The sequence below is a fragment of the Hyperolius riggenbachi genome, chromosome 4 (genome assembly GCF_040937935.1).
Source record: "Hyperolius riggenbachi isolate aHypRig1 chromosome 4, aHypRig1.pri, whole genome shotgun sequence".
Lineage (NCBI taxonomy): Eukaryota > Metazoa > Chordata > Amphibia > Anura > Hyperoliidae > Hyperolius > Hyperolius riggenbachi.
In genome coordinates this window covers 235,660,909-235,684,180 of record NC_090649.1, presented here as the reverse complement: position 1 = coordinate 235,684,180, position 23,272 = coordinate 235,660,909, and the positions used below count along the sequence as shown (strand labels likewise).

Below are 23,272 nucleotides of genomic sequence, written 5' to 3'. Positions count from 1 at the left end.
TATACGTAGCCAAGGGTATATGTGCCCAGTATATGTAGGCAGGGGTATATGTGCCAAGTATATTTAGGCAGGGGTACATGTGCCCAGTATATGTAGCCAGGGGTATATGTGCCCATTATATGTAGCCAGGGGTATATGTGAACAGTATATCAAGGGTATATGTGCCCAGTATATGTAGTCAGGGGTATATGTCCCAGTATATGTAGCCAGGGGTATTGGTGCCCAGTATATGAAGCCAGGGGTATTGGTGCCCAGTATATGTAGCCAGGGGTATATGTGCCCAGTATACGTAGCCAAAGGTATATGTGCCCACTATATGTAGGCAGGGGTATATGTGCCCAGTATATGTAGGCAGGGGTATATGTGCCCAGTATATGTAGCCAGGGGTATATGTGCCCAGTATATCAAGGGTATATGTGCCCAGTATATGTAGTCAGGGGTATATGTCCCAGTATATGTAGCCAGGGGGCGAGACTTACCTCTTCCTCATTCTGGCGCGAGAGGGAGAACTCCACTGCCACTAGACCAGAGCAGCGGCACGCAGATCTTACCCGGTGCTTGGATCGAGGAACACGTAAGTCCCACCCGCTGCCAGCCGCCACAAATTTTAGTTCTGGAGGGGAGAGCGAGGGATGGAGAGCCCACTACTCTCCTTCCACTGCGCTGCTCCCCTCCACACATACCAGGATAGACGGCGTCCACCCTCTGAAAAAAGCAGGTGGACGTCGTCCACCTGCGTCCACGCCCCACTCGACCCCTGGGTTAGGTCATATCAAATATCAGCTATATCAGTTAAATAGTAGAACATTTGTACATTTACCGATATTATCACTATAATATGCACCCTTATCCAATTATTTTCCGGTTTACGCCACGCCCAAATTACCATGCAGCGTTTTCAAATGTATGCACATTTTCACTGCTGCCAAGTGTCTCACTGCAGAATGTTTGTTTGTTGTGCGTTCCAAAGCTGTTGTTGAACAAAAGCTACACCTGATCTCCCAGAGTGCACAGGGAGGAGAAGGCTTTGTAACATCTTAGCCTAGGCTAAGCATCGCTGGGAAAATGGGGTTACATACTAATATAAAGCAATATATAGTTATAAGAAGTGTTTTTGATGCTGAAACCAGGATACTTAATTAAAAACAGGGTATTACATTCCTCTATATGTTAACACAATCTAAAAAAAATGCACCAGAACATGATCACTGGAGATGTTCATAAAACTTACTGTAGCAAATGGCAGTAATACTGTAATGATAGTCATAGCACATGCACATATTTAATTTATCAAATTTGCATTCTTCGCAACCCTTTCATAATATTTACAAAGGTCTTGATAGGTTTGTTCAGTATCAAGTACATTTAACTACTAAATTACTCTATTGCAATTCTGCTAAACTGAAGGTGAAAAGTTGAACTAAAATTAGAGAAACTGAGCACAAAGTAGAGGATTTACAGATGAAAAAGTCCTAAGGCTCTGTTTGTTCATCAGTGAAAGTAATGAGGTAAGTGCTATCCATGGTGCTGAAGTCCAGCACAGAAACATTTTTGTTGAAATAACAGCTAGTCATGGTGCCTGTGTAGTTTCTTCAGCTTGCTGAAAAACTCCCATGTCCTTCACAGGGTTGTACTATGCCTCTGGTATCACAAAATCCAACAACGTTGCAAAGTACCAACACCCAATTCTTATGCCAGCTTTAGCAGTGGTGATTTCTATGCCACCTTTTCCATTGGTAAAGAGGTCACTATGCACTCCCTTCAGTTGTGAATAAGTAAAGGGTTCTTTTTCACACCCAGTTACTATTCACCAGGTTCTTTAGTATAACACATATACCAAATAAATGTGCTTTAATTAAAGAGGCACTGTAGGGACATGTAAGAGAATGCAGTCAATTATTCAGCATATCCACTTTTATGGTAATTTCCTGGTTTCAGCATCAGAAATATAGATATATATTGGTGTATATTGAATGCAGCCCTGCCCTGTCTAGTAATGCTTAGCTTAAGCTGATAAGATATGCCCCCGGAGTAATCTGGGGGACCAAACATATTTTCTACTGGCTTTAGAGCATTCAGTAACCAAACATTTTGCAGAGATCCCCCGACAGAAGTAGTGTCTGAATAACACTAGAAACAAGCAGCTAATCGGTCAGATCGGACAATAATGTCAGAAACACCTGATCTGCTGCATGCTTGTTCAGGGTCTATGGCTGAAAGTATTAGATGCAGAGGGTCAGCAGGGCTGCCAGGCAACTGATATTGTTTAAAAGGAAATAAACATGGCAGCCTCCATATACCTCACTCTTCAGTTGTCCATTAATAGTTCAGACACCTCTTGAACACAATTTTAATCAATAGCATGTTTCTAATATTTTATGTAATACATTAACACATAATTTAATATCAAAACACAACTAATTATGATAAATATATAGTTATTTTGTTTTAGTTTTAGTCAAATTTGAAAAAAGTGAAGATCAACTTCTGAAAAAAGTGAAGGTTTTTCCCACCTTCCTTGCCAGGTTTAAATACGATCAAAAGGCAATATAATAAATAGTGGCGAAGGTTTTGTCATAACCAAAGATTATATCAATTGCAATGTGCTGCATTGGATGATAAATGTATTTGCTTACCAACTGGCTGAGGCATCACAGGAAGCTTCAGACTGGACGGCAATAGTACAAGCCGCGATTAGCGGCAAGGAGATTAAATGATGGTGCCCGATAAATAGTGGGTGCTAGACGCCCGCTATTTATCGGGCAATTTAATCTTCTTGCTGCTAATCATTGCTTGTACTATTGCCGCCTATGGCGCCATTTTTATATGCACTTATCCTGCACCATTTTTATCTGCTCCCACTCCTCCATGCTAATAGTTCCCTCTTTATATATACCGCAGCAGGTCGAGTTTTATATGCAAATAACTTCTCTCCACTTAAGATTTTAAATTCAGATGAGTACACAGCTATTATTTCAATATTTTATGCACTAAAATAAATGTTATCTGTTACTACTGTATGCAGCTTTAGATAACATTTGGATAGTTCATTTTTGAACAAGTCATTAGTGGATGCTAATACTTTGAGATGAAACAATATCTGGATTTTAGTGGTTATTTATTTGAAAGCTATATTAATAAAATATTTTGGAAACTAAAATCTTCCCAAAGACATCTTTGTATACCTTTGTGGTCCTTACTCTCCTGGTTGAAACTGTGCATAGTGATAACACTTAGGAGAAGGTAATACAGCAAGTCTGGCAGCAACGGTTCAACTCTAAGTACTTCCATTATTAATTTGTCCGAGTGACTGCAGTATGACTTGATTTGCTTTTTCCAGTAACTAGCATCATTATTTCACATTCCCGTAAAAGCCACATGCATAGGTCTAATTATGGTTCTGCTTGTTCACTGATTTATAGACTGTTTTGTCTCTTACATACAAGATTTTATAGTATTACTGTAGATGCAAAACTCACTTTTGTATTCATCTTCCCGGCAGATCATGCTGAAAACAATCACATTGCCTGTAGGGTGTTCTTGATTGGGATAATAATAAACCTGGCCTGATTTTGTCATAGTAAGGGACTTAATGCTGAGCAAGAGCAACATTATGAACATAATTTTGCAAGAAGCACATTTGTGTTATGCAATAAAAGCCCTGTGGCTCTGTTCAGGAGCACTTTCTGCTCCACATTGCCATTATTATTTCGTATACATTGGTCAATTTTTATTGTATAACCACACCAGCAGTATTCAACAACTATGGTAATCATTAGTTGAAACTTTAAAGTGTAACTGTGGGGCATAAAATAAAAAATGAATTTTTTATTTTCATCTGGTAAATAAATAATACTGATGCTAACCAGGCAATCAAAAAGTTAAAATCACTATAACTTTTCTTGTTAATAAATAATCATTCCCCAGTTTACCTAACTCTTACTTGGTACACACACAATTTGGTACACAAAAAGGAAGTTGCAGGGCATGCTGGGTTGTCCTTTTTGCTTCTCTTCTTCTTCCTCAGACTTAACTAATGCAGCCTGATTGGCTGAAGCCTTTTACCCTCCCGTTTTACCCTCCCGCACTGAGGCCTTGACCTGGGCACACTCGAAGATTATCATCATCTGTGGTGCTCCTCCTATACTTTGTTAATTGTCTGCTGCTTCACAGAGCAGTATGGGGAAGCTGCATGCAGCAGACCAGCGGGCACCATCAGAGGAGAAATAAAGTCAGCAGGGAATGGTGAGAAGAACTGCACATGTCTGCTCTGAGCCTCTGAAGTGATCTGTTGCACCCCTCACTCACACACTTCTCCCATTTCTCTAAGAGTGTGTGACTGGATAGGAGCTTTTTCGTGATTTAAAAATTTTCTTTTTTTTTGCCTATGTTCTTGTGAACTAAATAATGACTGTACACAGGTACTGGGTGGTGTGGTATCTACAGTGAGCTTTCTCTCTTTTATCCATGCTGGTTTCAAAAGCTGCCATTTTACTGACTGACTGATTTTTGAAATGTATTGTCACAAAGCTAAAACTAAATTATTTGTGTTATTTTATATAACCGTGTATACAAATTCCTACCTGTTTGCCATTACCTTCAGTGTAATTACATTTATTTATGCTCATTGTTTTCAGCAGTATTATTTTTTTGACAGATTATTCAAATCTTTTCTATATAAATAATATCTGTTTCTTAAAAATATACAATAATACAAAACAAATATTTCTCTCACTCCTCGTCGGTGGTAGGTGCTTTTTCCTCAAGCTTGGGTCCTTTACCAGAGGCCTCGGAGAATGAGAAATCTGTGCAGTGCCTTACCTGTTTCTAGCACTGCTCTCTTCTGGATTTCTGATTTTATTCTGTGGGGGACACTTCTCCAGCATATGAATCACCGCCTTAAGTGCCTTTACCACTACTGGGACCACTTTGGCCTCCACTTTCCACATCCTCTCTCTACCTTGTCTTTAGGCTTTGGTACTCCCATTCCTGACATTGCTATCACTTAGTATGGGATGTTTACTTATAGATATATATATATATATACTGTATATATATATATATATATATATATAGATAGATAGATAGATAGATAGATAGAGAGAGAGAGAGAGAGAGAGAGAGAGAGAGAGAGAGTGTGTTTTTCGTAGCACATGCTATACCTTATCTCCCAGTATAGATTAGATAGGTATATGTCCCCAGTATAGATTAGATAGGTACAGTGGTGTGAAAAACTATTTGCCCCCTTCCTGATTTCTTATTCTTTTGCATGTTTGTCACACTTAAATGTTTCTGCTCATCAAAAACCGTTAACTATTAGTCAAAGATAACATCATTGAAGTCAAAATGCAGTTTTAAATAATGGTTTTTATTATTTAGTTATTATTTAGTGAGAAAAAAAACCTCAAAACCTACATGGCCCTGTGTGAAAAAGAAATTGTCCCTGAACCTAATAACTGGTTGGGCCACCCTTAGCAGCAATAACTGCAATCAAGCGTTTGCGATAACTTTCAACAAGTCTTTTACAGCGCTCTGGGGGAATTGAGCCCACTCATCTTTGCAGAATTGTTGTAATTCAGCTTTATTTGAGGGTTTTCTAGCATGAACCGCCTTTTTAAGGTCATGCCACAACATCTCAATAGGATTCAGGTCAGGACTTTGACTAGGCCACTGCAAAGTCTTCATTTTGTTTTTCTTTAGCCATTCAGAGGTGGATTTGCTGGTGTGTTTTGGGTCATTGTCCTGCTGCAGCACCCAAGATTGCTTTAGCTTGAGTTGACGAACAGATGGCTGGACATTCTCCTTCAGGATTTTTTGGTAGACAGTAGAATTCATGGTTCCATCTATCACAGCAAGCCTTCCAGGTCCTGAAGCAGCAAAACAACCCCAGACCATCACACTACCACCACCATATTTTACTGTTGGTATGATGTTCTTTTTCTGAAATGCTGTGTTACTTCTACGCCAGATGTAATGGGACACGCACCTTCCAAAAAGTTCAACTTTTGTCTCGTCGGTCCACAAGGTATTTTCCAAACAGTCTTGGCAATCATTGAGATGTTTTTTTAGCAAAATTGAGACGAGTCTTAATGTTCTTTTTTGCTAAAAGTGGTTTGCGCCTTGGATATCTGCCATGCAGGCCGTTTTTGCCCAGTCTCTTTCTTATGGTGGAGTCGTGAACACTGACCTTAATTGAGGCAAGTGAGGCCTGCAGCTCTTTAGATGTTGTTCTGGGGTCTTTTGCGGCCTCTCGGATTAATTTTCTCCGCGCTCTTGGAGTAATTTTGGTCGGCTGGCCACTCCTGGGAAGGTTCTGCACGGTTCCATGTTTTTGCCATTTGTGGATAATGGCTCTCACTGTGGTTCGCTGGAGTCCCAAAGCTTTAAAAATGGCTTTATAACCTTTACCAGACTGATAGATCTCAAAAACAGTACTTTTGTTCTCATTTGTTCCTGAATTTCTTTGGATCCTGGCATGATGTCTAGCTTTTGAGGTGCTTTTGGTCTACTTCTCTGTGTCAGATATCTCCTATTTAAGTGATGTCTTGATTGAAACAGGTGTGGCAGTAATTAGGCCTGGGGCTGACTACAGAAATTGAACTCAGGTGTGATAAACCACAGTTAAGTTATTTTTTTAACAAGGGGGGCAATCACTTTTTCACACCGGGCCATGTAGGTTTTGAGTTTTTTTCCTCACTGAATAATAAAAACCATCATTTAAAACTGCAGTTTGTGTTCAATTATGTTATCGTTGACCAATAGTTAACGGTTTTTGATGAGCAGAAACATTTAAGTGTGACAAACATGCAAAAGAATAAGAAATCAGGAAGGGGGCAAATAGTTCTTCACACCACTGTATATGCCCCAGTAATAGATTAGATAGGTATATGTCCCCCAGTATAGGTTAGATAGGTATATGTCCCCCAGTATACATTAGATAGGTATATGTCCCCCAGTATAGATTAGATAGGTATATGTCACCCAGTATAGATTAGACAGGTATATGCCCCAGTATAAATTAGTTAGGTTCGGCGGGGGGAGCGGGAATAGAGGAGTTTTCACTTACCTGCCTTCATCCTGCCCGTAGCTTCTATCTTCAGCCTCTCCCAGCGCGCGTCGCATCGGTAAGAGCTCCCCCTGTGATGACATATGGTTACGTCATCACTGGGGGCGGCTGTTACCATAGCAACAGACGGCGGCCGGGACAGGAAGTACAAAGAAGCTGCGCAGGATCTAGGCACTGTAAGTGGAAAGTCCTCTCTCTCCCGCAGCTCTGTCTGGTCCATGTACGCCCGCCGCCAGCAGCAAGCGATGCCCCCCGCAGCGTGAGGCGCGAGGCACACACATACTTCCGGTCTCAGTGCAAGGGGGTGGTTCCACACACCCGGAACACCCCCTTCCGTACGCCAGTGCTTGTGAGGAAAGGACACAATTGACTACTCCGTAAAACAGTGATGTTTTGCCTTATGTCACACCTCTTGCTGCAATTTAACAGAGAAGTACATGATGAACTTTTTGTATAACAATTTTCTTTTATTTTGCACTTGCTTTACAGATCTGGCTATAATTTTTATAGGAGATGGTCTCAAACATCTGTCTATATTTTAGAGAACTTTTGACCTTTTTTCTTGATTGAAATCATTCTTGGCACATGATTTTGATTTAGTTTACTTGTACCAATGCTAGACTTTCACCTCTAGTCAAACAATATGAATCCCTCAAAGGTTACCCTTAGCCATGGTGGTCCCAGTTAAGAAAGTTGCCAAAAACGTTTCCAAGTGGTTGGAAATTGTAAAGTTTAACTATAGCCTCCGTCAGGTAAAACTATCAGAAAGGACAATATGTCCTGTGACTTACTTACAGAATTTTGGCCAGCATTTGCATTTTGCAAAATCCAATCTCTTTCACTTGAATTAGAAGCACAGCGAAATCGCAGCGATGATTATGCAAAATTATCTGCACCAATTTTGCTGCAATTCTCATTCAAGTGAATGAGAGCTTTTTCAAAACGCAAACGCTGGCCAAAATTCTGCAAGTGGGTTCTAGGTCTATTTGTGTCTTCATAAATCTCCCTTAATCAAGTCCAAGTTAAGAAAAACAACCAAATAGAAGAATACTTCCCAAGGTGTCCAAAACATCACTGTAAAAGCTAATAGGACCCCACTTAAGAAAACACTATACAACTGGATATTTGCAAAGTTACCTGAAACATCAATAAAGTAACCAGCACAAGAGGCTATAGGATACAAGAACCACTTATCAGTATTTCATCAGCATCTGGAAATCCATGCTTTCAAGTAAAGAACAAAACAATTTGCCAAGTTGTCCAAAACATTCCTGTTATTCTCAGCCCCAATCAATGAAAACAAAGCTGCAAACCCTAAATCACTCTGGGCCGCAGTGAAGAAAAACATATAAAATAAAAGTAAAAATTGTCCATTTACCTTCCACTGTCTGTGAAACCTTCACATAACTTTGTCTTAAACCACCTCACAGAGACATTTTTAAATTCTGGAATCATTCTAGCAGTTGAAAAGCTCAGCATTTCAGGACTGGCCACTTTTGTAGCACTGTGAAGTTTTTTTACACACAAAAGATGGAAACATACAATGTACGATGAGTGACTGATAACTGGGAGGGGTGTGTCAGGTAAACAGTACACACAGCAGCAATACAAGATCACTTAAAATACAGTAGTATAGTTCCACCCCTGGTATAATATCAGATTCAATCTACAAAGGATATATGATGGGGTTTTAAATGAACAAAAAGTCTTTTATTCTTCAGTTTTCCAAATTCTTCAAGATTCCGGACAAGTACATACACGACCCAATACAGAACTCCACATCATAAAAAAGGACTGCCTGACACGTGTTTCACGGCCAAAGACCGCTTCCTCAGAGGCATACAGTGTACACACATATCAACTGTCGGATCAAAGACAATATCACAACGCAATCTGTAAAATCAATAAATCTGCACTCAGCGGTGCAATCCTGAGCGCTACGGCTTATCCCAGAGAAGAAAGTGCACACAGCAGAGCCACGGGTTAAAACTCATCTGATGACGGCAGCAATGTGGAAGTGACATGGTGGATGTACAAAATCTTTTGCTGTTTACCATATGCAGACTGAATTTACTAATTTGCCTCCTGCATATTAAAAATGGTAAACGTGTTCTTTTTACATAAATGTATTCCTGCTAATATAATTTGCCCCCACTTACCAACCACTGCTACAGGCGACATTTCAGAGAACTACTGCAACCCTTGTAAAGCCTGCAAATATAACTTTTACACGCTGGGTGGATCAGTCAAAATACAGAGAACCATTGTTTATCTTTATATTTTTGGCATTTACAGCCATGTTTTGGAAGATAAATTAACAATCTGTAATTTATTTCCATCTAGCTTGTGTACAAGGCTTTAATCAGAGAAGAGCGCAAGAAGAATTAAATTTATCATTGTAAGTATACATACTGGGGCAAATTTCTCAAAAACAGTGCAAGGAAAGCTGGAACAGAACTAGTGCAAATATGGAGCAGATGTCTAATCAAGGATTCTGATTGGTCATTCCGAGTTCACTCTTGTTCTGCTCCAGTTTTCATTGCACTGGTTCTGATAAAGGTGCCCCAAAGGTGCGCTGCGTAATATGTATAAATTCAATAAATAATAATAATAATAATAATATGTAAATGTACAGAAGCCCTTCGCCTGTGTCATTTCCCTAGCTGTAGATCTGCACATGCTTTTCATATGCTTTAAAAGCATGCTTATTCTTAACCTCTGTGTCGGAATGATTATTTCTGGATCGAGGGTCTTTTTAGCATGTTTCAGAGCCTAAAGTCAGGAAAAAATCATGCCGCCAGAATGCCCGCAGCAGCCCCAGCACTCACTCACCTACCTGGGCTCCAGCGCCTAAATTTTCCCTGTATCCTCTGTGTGGTTCTGTAACTCTGTAGTGAGATCACTGACGGCAATCTCACCAGAGTGATTCAGAGCCTCGGAGGACAGGAAGGAGAATGGCTACCGGAGTTTGGATCCCCCGGGCGGTGTGTAAAAACACCCGCTGCGCGCTATACTCTGCATTGAGCACCCGTCAGCCAGCCCGAGCATAGCTCGGGGTTACAGCCAGGGAGGTTAAAGGATGGCAAACTAGAGAAAAAGAGATGTGTGCTCTGAACCAGGTTCACCTGGCTATATACTGTCTGCCTAATTGTCTATTGACTAATTTAAAATGGTAAAGCATTTGCTAAAAGCATCTGCCTGCCAGAATATGTAGGGTCTAAAACTAACTCACTGCCGTTCTCTGCAGGAGTTGGCACATGCAAATACTTTGCATCTCAACATCGGCGACGCGTGTAGGCCTCCTTTTGCCTCCAAGAAATGGGGAGCAGCGCATTTGGATGCAATTGTGGCCCAAGGTAATGGGCACCGCCACAGACGCCCATGTTAAGTTAGGAATTTACCAGTTACAGCCAGTAATTTTGGCTCTAGTGGCGCACGATATGTAACAGTAGAAGAGAACCAATGGTGCATGATAAAATAAAACAGCAGTGGCGGAGCTCCACTGAGACCCCAAAGTGCACCCCTTCATCCCTCCCACACCAGCCACACTGATTGCTGTTAGATTGAGATGCGCCCCAGGGACACCCCACCCCCCCCCCCCCAAAAAAAACCTTAATCTCTAGTTATCTGGCTTGCTGTCACTGCATTGTATCCCCTTTTTCTTATTTCACTATTCTCCCAGCTCAATAGGAGAATAATATATGAGGGAGTTGTGCGCCCCCTCCTACACTGCACCCTGAAGCTGGAGCCTCTCTCCCCTCTTCCTCGGCATGGCCCTGGGGTCATCACTTCAGTTTGGCTACCTGTATAGCAAAGCTCCATAGCAGCATGGATGATGAGGATAGTAGCAGTGGGAAGACTGGTGAGTGACATTTGTCAGTGTTATGTGTAGGTAGGTGGGTTGGTGTTAGGCATTAATGGGGGAGGTTACTGTTTGGCATAGGTAGGGGTAGGTTAGTTTTAGGTATAGATGCAGGGAAGGTTAGTGTGAGAATAGGATAAGATAGGCAATAGTAGAATATCAGTAACACTACCGATATTCTACTATAGGTAACAATAAAATAACCAGTATTCTACTAATGGCAATAATGCACCCATTTAACCTCATGGCCTTGTTAAATGTACATGGTAGGCTGAGACTCTGGGGCACTGCTTGTTATACCCAAGTACAAAGATTTATTTTCTTCCATTAATGACAAAAGCAGGCTAAAGTTTACCTTTTAAAAAAGGGCTTAGTTGTATCAATGCAACCAAGTCGTCTCCTGAGACCATTTTTCTCAGAACCAAACATTTGCATTTCTCTATCAGCACACAGCAGGTAGCCCAGTAGGGACACTACAAAACTGGCCATTAGGAAGCCAGTCCAGACATGTATTAAAATAACATCCTGATCAAACACAGCCCCAATTTCATTTAGATTTTATCTCCACTCCAGTTATAGTAAGGCTCATTGTATTTATATTAAATGTATGTATTTTCGAGTGCATACTGATTTTTCATCTACATTTTTCAGAGTGTTTCAGTTTTCTCAGTTAATTGATTACTAAGCAGGCTGTAGTCAAATTCGAGGCACTTACATTCCATATTATACCTGCTGTTTAATTCAGATATTTTTCTTTAAGGGTAAATTAAAAATGAGTTTGACATTTCTATATATTGTGTAGAAAATAGATTCTCAAGTCCTACTGCCCTAAAGTGTCAGAGAGGTGTAAGCAGAGGAGGGGAACGGTTGGTTTATGATAACCACATGTAGAGGTGATACATCCCAGAACAGTACCATTGAGAAGCTAATACAATGGTTGCAGGAAGGCCCCTGGTGTGTCCCTCTGGTCCAGGAAGCCAGATGTGGTTGCAGCCAACCTCTGCATCCCTTATTGCTACGCCACTGGCCTATAGAGAAGATAGAGAAATAAATACACAAGTAGTCCTTTCCACCATTATTAGGGATAACAATAGCAATCAGGAAATCTGGTTGACCATTCCCTAAAGAGCAGGCAAGCAGCATGTGTTGGGAGAACAACTTGAGATCAGTTTACAAAGACCCTTAACCACTTGAGGACCCACCCTTTACCCCCCTTAAGGACCAGCGCTGTTTTAGCTGATCTGTGCTGGGTGGGCTGTGCAGCCCCCAGAACAGATCAGGGTGCAGGCAGAGCGACCAGATCGCCCCCCTTTTTCCCCACAAGGGGGATGATGTGCTGGGGGGGTCTGATCGCTCCTGCCTGCCTGGGTGTTGCGGGGGGGCACCTCAAAGCCCCCCTCCGCGGCGAAATTCCCCCCCTCCCTCTCATCCCTGTCCCCCCTGGCAATCTGGGCTGCACAGGACGCTATCCGTCCTGTGCAGCCAGTGACAGGCTGTCTCCTGTCACATGCCGGCGATCCCCGGCCGCTGATTGGCCGGGGATCGCCGATCTGCCTTACGGCGCTGCTGCGTAGCAGCGCCGTACAATGTAAACAAAGCGGATTATTTCCGCTTGTGTTTACATTTAGCCTGCGAGCCGCGATCGGCGGCCCGCAGGCTATTCACGGAGCCCCCCGCCGTGAATTGACAGGAAGCAGCCGCTCACGCGAGTGGCTGCTTCCTGATTAATCAGCCTGCAGCCGACGACGCAGAACTGCGTCGCTGGTCCTGCAGCTGCCACTTTGCCGACGCGCGGTATGAGTGCGCAGTCGGCAAGTGGTTAAAGCAGTAGGATCAGCCATACTATGCCAGGGGAAAAACACATATAAGTAGATAAATACTTGATCTACTTACATAACACATGTATTGTACTGTCCACGTTTTGATTTCAGTGAATGTTATATAGTAAATGACGAGAATTCTGTTCCTGGTGGGGGCCATGTATTTTGCCCACAGTTAAGGCTAACTCGTGATGTCATTTCTGCCCTTTACTTTTTTTTCTTGTCTCCTCCAATCGCTGAGTCACCTCAGCCTTGCTTGTAAACACAAGTGAGTAGGGGATCAAATTTCAGATAAGCAGCAGGCAGGGAAATAAAGGGAAGAGGAGGAATATTATAGATAAAAAGAACCCCCAGCATGCAATTCTTTGGCACTGACTACTAAAGAGCCAGTGCTCCTAAGCTATATGATAACTCCAAATCATAACAGCAGAAAAAGTTTTGAAAGTTTTGAATGCAGGATTAGCATCTTTACTGTAGTGACACTCCCGCTTTAAAAAGTAAGATATATTTCCATTCACTGTGGTGATTTCCACCAATTCATGCAATTTGTTAATGTCAGAATTGGTGTGGAGTGATAAGAATTTTCTAGTTCAAAGCAGTAAAAAGTAAATAAATCCCGGGCCCTCTGTGGTTTAAATTAATCAGCAACATTGATTCTATGTAAAATGTATACATACATGTACACATACATGTACACATACAACAAAGACAAGAAATCATAGTGCGAACCGTTTGGATTGCAAACATATAAGGACCATCACCCTAGGGGGTCCGGTTGTGCAACTTTTTATTATGGTATCACCTCTATATCTGTGACCAATGACCAACAAGTGGCACGCTCTCCTTGCTGTAAGGCTGCCCAGCCTTACAGACAGCAACTCCTGCTCACCATTTCCTGCTGCTGCCCACACTCCTGCTGCTGGTCACTTCCCTTCCAGGCTCCGCCCAGGAGGAGGAGACGTCCTCTGAGTGTTTTAACTATACAAGCGCTTTTTATGGTTTTTGTAGATATATGCCTGGTATGCCCGGTATCCTGTCATCAGACTGTGGAGGTGGACTATAACCTAGAGCATTGAGGCTAAGACTGCACACCCATAAAACGTGGACAGTGAGTGTGGGCAGCAGCAGGAAAGGGTGAGCAGGAGATCTATAGGTGCTATTGGTTTTATGTACTGAGTTGATGTGTAAGCATGATTGCACTATGATATTATCTCATTGCTTTGTTTGAGATTGGATGCACCATCTATCGTTGGAAAGAAGTTGGTTAACCTCTTAAGCGTAGTTGCTGTCTGTAGGGCTGGGCAGCCTTACAGCAAGGTGAGCGTGCCACTTGTTGGTCATTGGTCACGGATATAGAGGTGATCCCATAATAGAAGTTTCACAACCGGACCCCATAGGGTGATGGTCCTTATATGTTTCCAATCTAAACGGATCGCACTATGATTTCTTGTCTTTGTTCCTTTTTTTGCATATGAACTGTGCCAATAACAGGAGAATTCCTTGGAGCATCTGGAATTGGATGGTGGATAGTGGAGGACGTACTAAAGAGAGCTGTTTGTATCAATGAACAGTGGGAAGGGGCAGCGCACTCCATAAGCATTGTTTTAATTGATGAGATGTACATGTGGCATCTATTTTGAGTTGCAGCAAGCCTTGATATAGAGGGGAGGGTGAGAAGAGGGGAGCTCAATTGATAAGACTATACATGCTTGTTAATGAATAAAACTTTTTTTTAGTCTCAATACTTTCTTAGTCTCTGAACTGGAACAATACATAAACTATGTCAAGTATATATACTTGCTCTGTGGAAAGGTGCCCATTAATGACACAATCTTGAATCTTAACAAATCTGTGTAGCAGAAGGGTAAACTGAGTAATTCTACTTTGAATGGATACTTTAGGGAGTCCCTCATATTACATAGAAGTGGTAATATTGTACAATCAAGATTGCATTATCAGGGGGCACCTTAAAACTTGGATAAAAGTCTTTGAAAAATGAAAAATCAATAAGCGATCAACAGATAATCTTTGTAAAACAGTTTTAAAAAATACCTCCAAAGATAGCCACATGAGATATTTGTCTCTCAATTTTTCAAATCCATCCTGGCGGATATTTTCTGCAGACGATTGTTCGTTTTACAAGGTATGTATGAGATCACCAGAAATTTCTTAAAAGACCACTATCGCAACTAATTGAAAAATTTCAAATACATATAAATACAGTATATACAAATAAAAAGTATGTTTCTTACATAGTAAAATGAGCTATAAATTATTTTTCTCCTATGTTGCTGTCACTTACAGTAATTAGTAGAAATCTGACAGAACAGACACGTTTTTGACTAGTCCAACTCTTCATGGGGGATTCTCAATATTTAATTTATTCTTTACAAAAGCTCTCCCTGAAAAAGGATCTATACAAAGATGCAACACACACACACACACACAGCTGTTTACACACTGTTCTGGCAGCTGGACTGAGCAACTGCCATTTACTAAGTGGTTTTGAAAAAAAAAGAAAACCCTGAGAATCCCCCATGAGCTGGTCCAAAACCTGTCAGTTCTGTCAGATTTCTACTACCTACTGTATGTGACAGTAACATAGGAAAAAAGTAATTTATGGCACATTTTACTCTGGTTGAAAAGTACTTTTTATTTATGTGTTTTCATGTATTTTAAATTTTAAAATATTTCACAATAGTGGTCATTTAACTTTTGTGTGCACAACGCACAAGAAGGAAGTAAATAGGCTACAAAAGAATTTCTTGAGTCAATTGCATGAACTTTTCTTTTACATGTGTACAACATCATTAGAAAGCTCCATCGTCCAAACCTCCCTGACAAACCTATGCGGCAGATTGATTCTGCGGTTTGCAAAGACTTATCTCATGCATGTAACCAACTTAAGTATCTTGGAAAGAGAAAGTAGAGGATCGGAATGACAGAGATAGAACCAAGGCTTTTGTTTTTGTTTTTTTATTATTGTTCTCTGCAACCTTGGATGAAGTGCATTTGCTGTGCACCCTTCTACAGTATATCATCTTCTAACACACGGACATGATCTTTGTTCCCTCAATCAGGATAAACAGGTTAAAACTAGGAAGCACAGCAATACAATTGGTATCATTCTACTTGTATATAATAAACACACAAGTCTGCAGCTGAAGACAGAATCACTAAAAGGGCTCCTCAATCTCATTTCTCATTGCCAACCACAGGGGGTCCTTCTTTTCTTCTCCTCCCTTTTCCCACCCAGCAGCTCATTGAACTGCAAAGAAAGAGAAACAAAGAAGAGAGTGGGTGGGAGAAGTAGAGTGATGCAGGGAGCAGCAATCAAAATCAGCCACAGCCAGTGTGCATCACTGAGGCTCTTATTGCTGAAAGAATCACAGCTCAACTCTGCACAGCTTCCCAGACAGCTCAAGCAATAAGGAACAGAAGACAAACCATTCACTCCGTTCTTACAACCTTGGATTTACCCAGGCTTTGCTGAAAGAGGCAGACCCTCAGAGATGTATTCCAGTTTATCCACGGTCCTGAGCACATGGATGCTAGACATGACAAGAAGTTTACAGAGGTAGAACAGGATCTACTAGATGCTAACGCTTATATACTGCAGGATGTATGTCCCTTTTCTATGCTGCTTGTCGCTGTCCTGTCTCCATAAGATCTTTTTCTTATATAGCCACTGACATGACTTGATTTGGACTATGTTTTGAAGCTGGAAAGCATAGTAGGGGGTCTACAACAATTCCCCAGCATTGACCAGTTACTAGCAGAAACAAATTAGATGTACTTGACCAAAGGGATGATTTCTGTATCAGGATCCCTACGTTTATTTCAAAGCTGGATTAATTAAATTAATGTTATTGATTTTTACAATTAACTGACAGCAGATCCTACATTTTCACTACTTAATACAATTACAGACCCAAGATGTACCTACAAGAAAAGAATATGAGGAACCTGTGAAACTAGATTGCTGGAGTTTTACAAGGATTTTTATGTGTTTCCATTTTGTCTTAGTTTCCAGGATTTTGCAGTGATTTATTTGTCATTCATGAAGTTTTCTCTCTCTGTTTGACTTGCAATCACCTTTCTTCACTCCAAAATGAAGTCCGTTTTCTACAGTCGCTTCTTCATTCTCCTTCCTTGGGTATTGATCGTGGTTATTATTATTGATATTGATACTCGGAAACCATCCAACTCCAACAGGGTCCCTACCACCCGCTATTATTCTCCTTACTGGAGACGCAGGATTGGTCGTGCAGCTTTGATGAGACCTCAGCCAAGCGACATCACCATGGGGACATGGACAACTAATCAGGAACACATAACCAGTTCTAATTCTCAGAAAGGAAAGAACGACACTATTCCCATTATTTATGCTATCACCCCTACTTACAGCCGTCCAGTTCAAAAGGCAGAACTCACTAGACTGGCTAACACATTCCGTCAGGTGCCTCGGTTACATTGGATAGTTGTGGAGGACTCTGCTCAGACAACAGATTTAGTAAGGCGCTTCTTGGCTGGGGCAGGAGTAAGAGTCACCCACCTGCATGTTCCCACACCACGGAGGTACAAGAGATCTGGTTTACCTCGAGCTACTGAACAGAGGAATGCAGGATTAGCTTGGCTAAGGCAGCAGTACCAAGCACAGAAGCCAGTGGGCCATTTACCTGCACAACAGGAATCTCCTGCAGGTGTTGTCTTCTTTGCAGACGATGACAACACTTACAGTCTGGAACTTTTCCAGGAGGTATTTTTATATTGTTTACCACTAAGGATTATAGTATTTTCATGCACTGTTGCAATGATGTCAAAATATTTGTCACATAGATAGAGTGGCGTAACTAAGTAGCTTGGGGCCCCAGTGTGAGTTTTACATGGGGCCCCCAAACACTCTATTGATATGAAGCCCAAAAACCTACAAAGGACAGCTGCAGTATCAGAGAGGTATATTTAGAATAAGGAAACAGTTTTGTTAAGATTTACCACTATGCAAAGCACACATAGAAGTAGTCATTACCAGCATAGTACAAATAAAAAGCTAATAAGATGGCTGAAGAGGGCCCCTAGTGGGCCCCTCTGGTCCAGGGGCCCAATGCGGTCGCTACCTCTACATCCCCTATTGCTATGCCACTGGATAGATATTTTAATTTGTCCCAAGCAAGAAACACACCTACCTTTATGTTTCAGCACTAGCTGTTGGCTCACAGCCCATTCTTGCTGCTGCCGGTGCCTGTAGCAAACTTCTGATGCCACAAACACCCTGCTGTTCTGCTCTCCAAAGAGCTTTCCACAGCTGCTTTCATGCTAGTATGTGCAGAGTTTGAAAGCACACAGGTTCGGCTTGGGAACACAATCATGCATTCATAGCTCACACTGAATTAGTAGAAAGAGAAGGAAAAGACCTACCGCTCCCACATTTCTTCTAGGCTTGCTATTTTGCTGTCTTCCAACTGACCTCATTTAACGCCTAGTGCAGAGGGAAAGCTGCAGCTTTAATGGATGTTTTTTACTTTTGTCAGATAATGCATTTCTAAATGGCACAATTTATGCGGGTATGTTCCAAGCCAAATATGCAACCAACTTCCAGGGCAATCAAGATATATCATTACGTAGCTAAAAAATACTTAATTGCCTTTTAGCGAGTCTCATAGGAGTACTGAAGAGGATATAGTTTTGGAAATATATATTAACTCTTAATTCATTTTTTTAAATCATTCTAAATAATGTTGTGATGATTGCAGCATATTGACACGTTGGCTGTGTAGCAAGACTTGGTCTGCAGAGGGAGTCACAGCACTAGTTTCTACAAGGCAGTGCTGTCATTTATTATCAGCAGTATATTGATGCACTAGTATATATTGTCTATGAGATGTGAACAGAACAGTTGCCTAAATATCAGGACTGAAGCTACATGTATAATTCCACAAGCTTCCAGAGGAACTGATAAGCAATATTATACTTATGAAATCAGAGTGCTGTGTGCACAAAGCTGTGGTGCCTTGAATCAATAAGAATTTCTTTTTCACTGATCTGATCAATCTGACCGGATCTCTCTCATAGATTACTGTCAGAAACTGTATCCTGTGCACACTGTGATCATTGTTCCTCTACTTAATTATTCAGCAAGCCTAGTAGTGTTTACAACATGCAGCATTGGCCTAATTAGTGGCATGAAGAATCTCTGAAATTCCCACTGTCTGTATGCTAGCCTTGTTGTTTGCATGCAATCCCAGTTTACAACAAGTGTGAAATATGAACTACAGGTGGTGCATGTACCTGTTGAAGATGTTTTACCACAGTAAGCAATAGCTTTCAGTTGCAGACAACATGGAGTAATAAGGAGGCAGGAGATGTATGGCCATCTATGGGCATCCCTGACCATTCTGGAGTGGGAATAAGCGGTGAACGCAATACCCTGATTTGTTGTTTTTGCAGAAGTAGGAACAGTGGCACTATTACACAAAATAATTAGTCTACTGAGTATTCTGATATTACAAAAGCAATGATGATAGTGAGTAATGTTTGGTACCATACATAATCAATATGACAGCAATTATCCCTAGGCTGGGGAAACATGTACCTGTACTTGCCTCCACTGTAGGCTGGCCCTAATTAATAAAGGTTAGGGGTGGTCAATTGTTATTTGATGCACATTTTTATTATGTTATGGAAATATATGCAACATGAAAATGCAACAACATAAAGATGCTGCTTCGGCACGTGATTGGTCCATTTACAAGCTGCACATATTTTGAAAAATTACCATACAGTTTGCATCAACTCAGAAAAATTAGGGAAAATGCTTTTTTTTTATTTAAAAAAAAACGAAACGATCGCATTCGGGATCAGAGACTTCCAAAAGAATGTCCTGTTAAGGACAAGAAAAGGAGGTAAGACTCATTTGTGTGATAAGTTGTATGGCTGTGCAGCAAGCTGTCAAAGCTGCACAGCCCTGATTTGCGAAAAACGGCCTGGTTACTAGGGCGAGGTGTAAACCTGTGGTCCTGGAGTGGTTAAGATCCCTGACGACTCCCGTGCAAAGTACCACGATTGCTTGAAATGTAGTTTGCACCCGTCATGTAATGTGCAGTGGGGCCATTGACCAGTATACTAGTGTATACCCGGGAAGGTCCTTGGTCACGTGAGTGTGCAGTCACAAAGTTTGGCTACAGTGAACTAGATAGCAGAAGTTCTCTGCTACCTCTCCTGCCTTCCTATGCTGTCTTCTAGTGTTGAAAACACACTCCTACTACTTTTTACACTGCCTACTACTACCTACTTCTATTTTATTGTTGCAGTCCCTGTAGTGCAGCTTGATCCTAATAATCATAATACAGTAATGTCAAACTTGATTGTGTGATATTGCAGATTTTTTTTTTAATTTTTTCAACAAAAATTTTAGTTTTAGTTTAGTTTTAGTTTTCATTGTCAATGTGCAATTTGTCCTGAGATTTTCTAAATGCAGCAAAATATAACAGTATTAACAACGTGCACAAAGTATTTGGAAGAAATCAAAAAGCTGTCCGTTTTTTTTTTTTTAAATGCAGAGGAAACACAAAAGTTGAAACATGAACAACTGGAAAAAACTGCTGAATAGGCTCACTATTGGCCCATTAGCTTCCATTATATATTTGGCAGTGCGTGTCTCACACTATGCTGTAAAACGCGCACAATTTTAAAGTGTGCTTCTTAGTAGCAAGGAAATGTTACTAATAAGAAAAAAAGAGTAAAATCTAAAAAAATAACAACAAAAAAAAACTCAACATGGAGCACTTGCAAACCTCTAATTAAACTGGTGGTTAAAAGGTTAAAGAGGGTGCTTTCTGCTTGGTGTAATAATTACGAACAACCTAGAAGAAATTAGAACCATTAAGATATAGGATGTATGTCAAGGGAAAAGGCAAACTTGCATTTGACATAAAAGTTGTCTTGGTATTTGGCAGCTTCTTCTAGTCTATCCAAAAGGTTAAATAAGAAATTAAGAATATTGGCTCATGCAGAATTGCAGATGATATGATTATATCTTAAGTGTCATCTACACTCTCAGGTCTGCCTTCTCAACCTACTGTATTTTTTTTCTCATACTTGTATTCTTTGGCTACCAACAGACTGCAAGTATATGTCAATCACATGATCTGGTGCTTGAACTGAACCAACAGAGAAGTGGAAATAGTTCACCTTTACCGCTCCTGCCTCGGAATTGTTGCCAATCTCTGGATTCCCCAAAGAACTGATTGCAATGAAAAACAACTGTCCTCCTTTCTGCCATTAGGCTTTATAGTGGGGTCATCAGTACAGAAAGGAATAGCATTACAATTACATCAGCCACAAATGTCATGTCTGCCATACATCTTGTTCATTATTTATAAATATCACAATAAACACAAATATGGAAAGGTTGCACACACCCTAGAGTCTCACTTTACAGAAAATAGGTTTTTAAATATAAACAACACCTGTAAAGCTGGCATTTCTAGCAGGTGTAGAGGTCTTTTTCTGTTATTGCTCGTCACAGTTTAAACAGTGTGACAGAGAGGAAAATAAATATAATATAGTTTCCATGTCTATGCATCGTCATCATCATCATCGACTGATGGTGCCTTCCAAATTCCCTTGCATAACCTGTAGAGGTTTCTTTACGTCCCCCAATGGTTCTGGTGCTCCATGACTTAGATGAAGCTCTGTGGCACATATGCATTTGACTTTCTCTCCTGAGTTATCTCCTAGGATATCACTTTCAAATTATTTTTAAAATAACTTTTAAGCATTTTACAATTAAAAAAGTACTTCAAAGTTGGTGAAAAAGTAGACAGCAAAAAAGAACCCTGCAACCACCACACACCTGCCCATTCAGGAGCAGGACTCTAAGGCAGTGATGCTCATCTAGATCCCGGATTTCCGAGTAACCCGGATATCCGAGCATTTTTTATGCTATCCGGGTCAGACTCCGGATCCCGGATAGCTATAGATATCCGGATAGCTATCTGCGGATAGTTTGACGCATGACCCGGATATCTGCGGATATCGGCGGATATCCGGATCCGAAATACTGTAACTAAGGTGATGACGTCCTGGAGCCAATCAGAGGGCTCCCAGCAGACGCCCTAGCAACCAATCACAGAGGGGAACCCTGGCCAGCCCCACCTGACCTCATTGAGCCAATCAGAGGCCTCCTAGCCTAAGCCCTGGCACCCAATCACAGAAAGGAACACTGGCCAGCCCCCCTTGTATAATAAGGAGGGCTGCCATGATGAGACAGATTGTTCTGGCTTGCTGAATGCTTCCTGAGAGACATGCTGCAGTGCTGGTGGCCTAGCAAGGGCTGCCTGTACACAGTTATAAACCTAAAGCTGTTCATTGATTAACCCCTTCACTACTCTATAGTAATCGTTAATTAGCTTGACTGATGTCTCATAGTGTGACAGTTAGAGTGTGTGCTGTACAGCTGCAGTGCTGCTGCTGGGCCAAGGGCTGTACACAGTGATAAGCTCAGTGATTAACCCCTTCACTATCACTCCACTATTGTTAATTCATTAATGTGTTAGTGTGCACCAGTTAGTGTCTTCTCCTCTGCTGACTGTCACTCTGCACTTGTCACGTGACACTTGGCAAGTGCCACGTACCACGTCCGTCATGCTCCTGGCTGGCACACGTTACACCTGCTGCTGCTGCATTGCCCTGCTCCGGCTGCCTGTGCAGCTCCCACCACCCGGACAGGGTGCCACAGGCCACTGATACCACCTATATTTAACCCAAAACAAAATTGCAGCATCAATTTTTGGAGGTGTCTTGACTGAAAACTCATGTCCCAGTTGTGCGGTTGGACTTTGGACACAATGTGGGCTGCACGACCGCTGTCTGGAATCTAGGCCTAATGTTAATTGACAGTCATTTTTTTTTTTGGGGGGGGGGGGGGGGGATTCGAAGTCCCCACATCATAAATTAGTGTTTCCCTTTGCAAAATAATGATGATACATGCCTCATTTACCCTCAAAACCCCTTTTAAAGCTATTTAAAGGTCACTTCCGTTTTTTCTATCCAGATATCCGAATAGACCAGATATCCGCGGATAATGCGACCGGATATCCGCGTTCACGCGGATATCTAAAAGGCTGGATTCGGATATCCGAGCCGGATCCGGATATCTAGGTATCCGGATTGGGGTCAATTCGGATTTTAAAAAGTACTATCCGAGCATCACTACTCCAAGGAAGGCCGCATGTTGAGGAAAAGATGGAGAGGTCCTATTGCACCAATGTTTGCCTTACAAATCCAATCTTTATTTACGTTTCTGTTGATACACTGTAGTGTAGAACAGCTGGCATGTGTTGGAGCAAAAGATGGCTCCTTAGTCATAGCTGTTCTACTGTATATCCACAGAAATGTGAATAAAGCGGGACCTCTCCATTTTTTACTCACTGGTGAAAAAGTGCTATCAGAATTATTTTGAGTATTTTCTTGCTTGCTGGTGGTTTGAAAGGCATTTTATGACAAGGGCCCATATGCAATTAA

At 41.3% G+C, this 23,272-nt stretch overlaps 1 protein-coding gene across 1 annotated transcript in view; it reads left to right on the top strand.

Annotated features, from left to right (window-relative positions):
• The first annotated feature begins 16,059 nt into the window (after nt 1-16,059).
• The window catches only part of B3GAT2 (beta-1,3-glucuronyltransferase 2), a 235,945-nt gene continuing 228,732 nt past the window's right edge, over nt 16,060-23,272 (top strand). Inside the window, exon 1 of the mRNA XM_068281461.1 lies at nt 16,060-17,507. Coding sequence (XP_068137562.1) covers nt 16,860-17,507 — 648 coding nt within the window. The 5' untranslated portion in view covers nt 16,060-16,859. The remainder of the gene's footprint in view (nt 17,508-23,272) is intronic.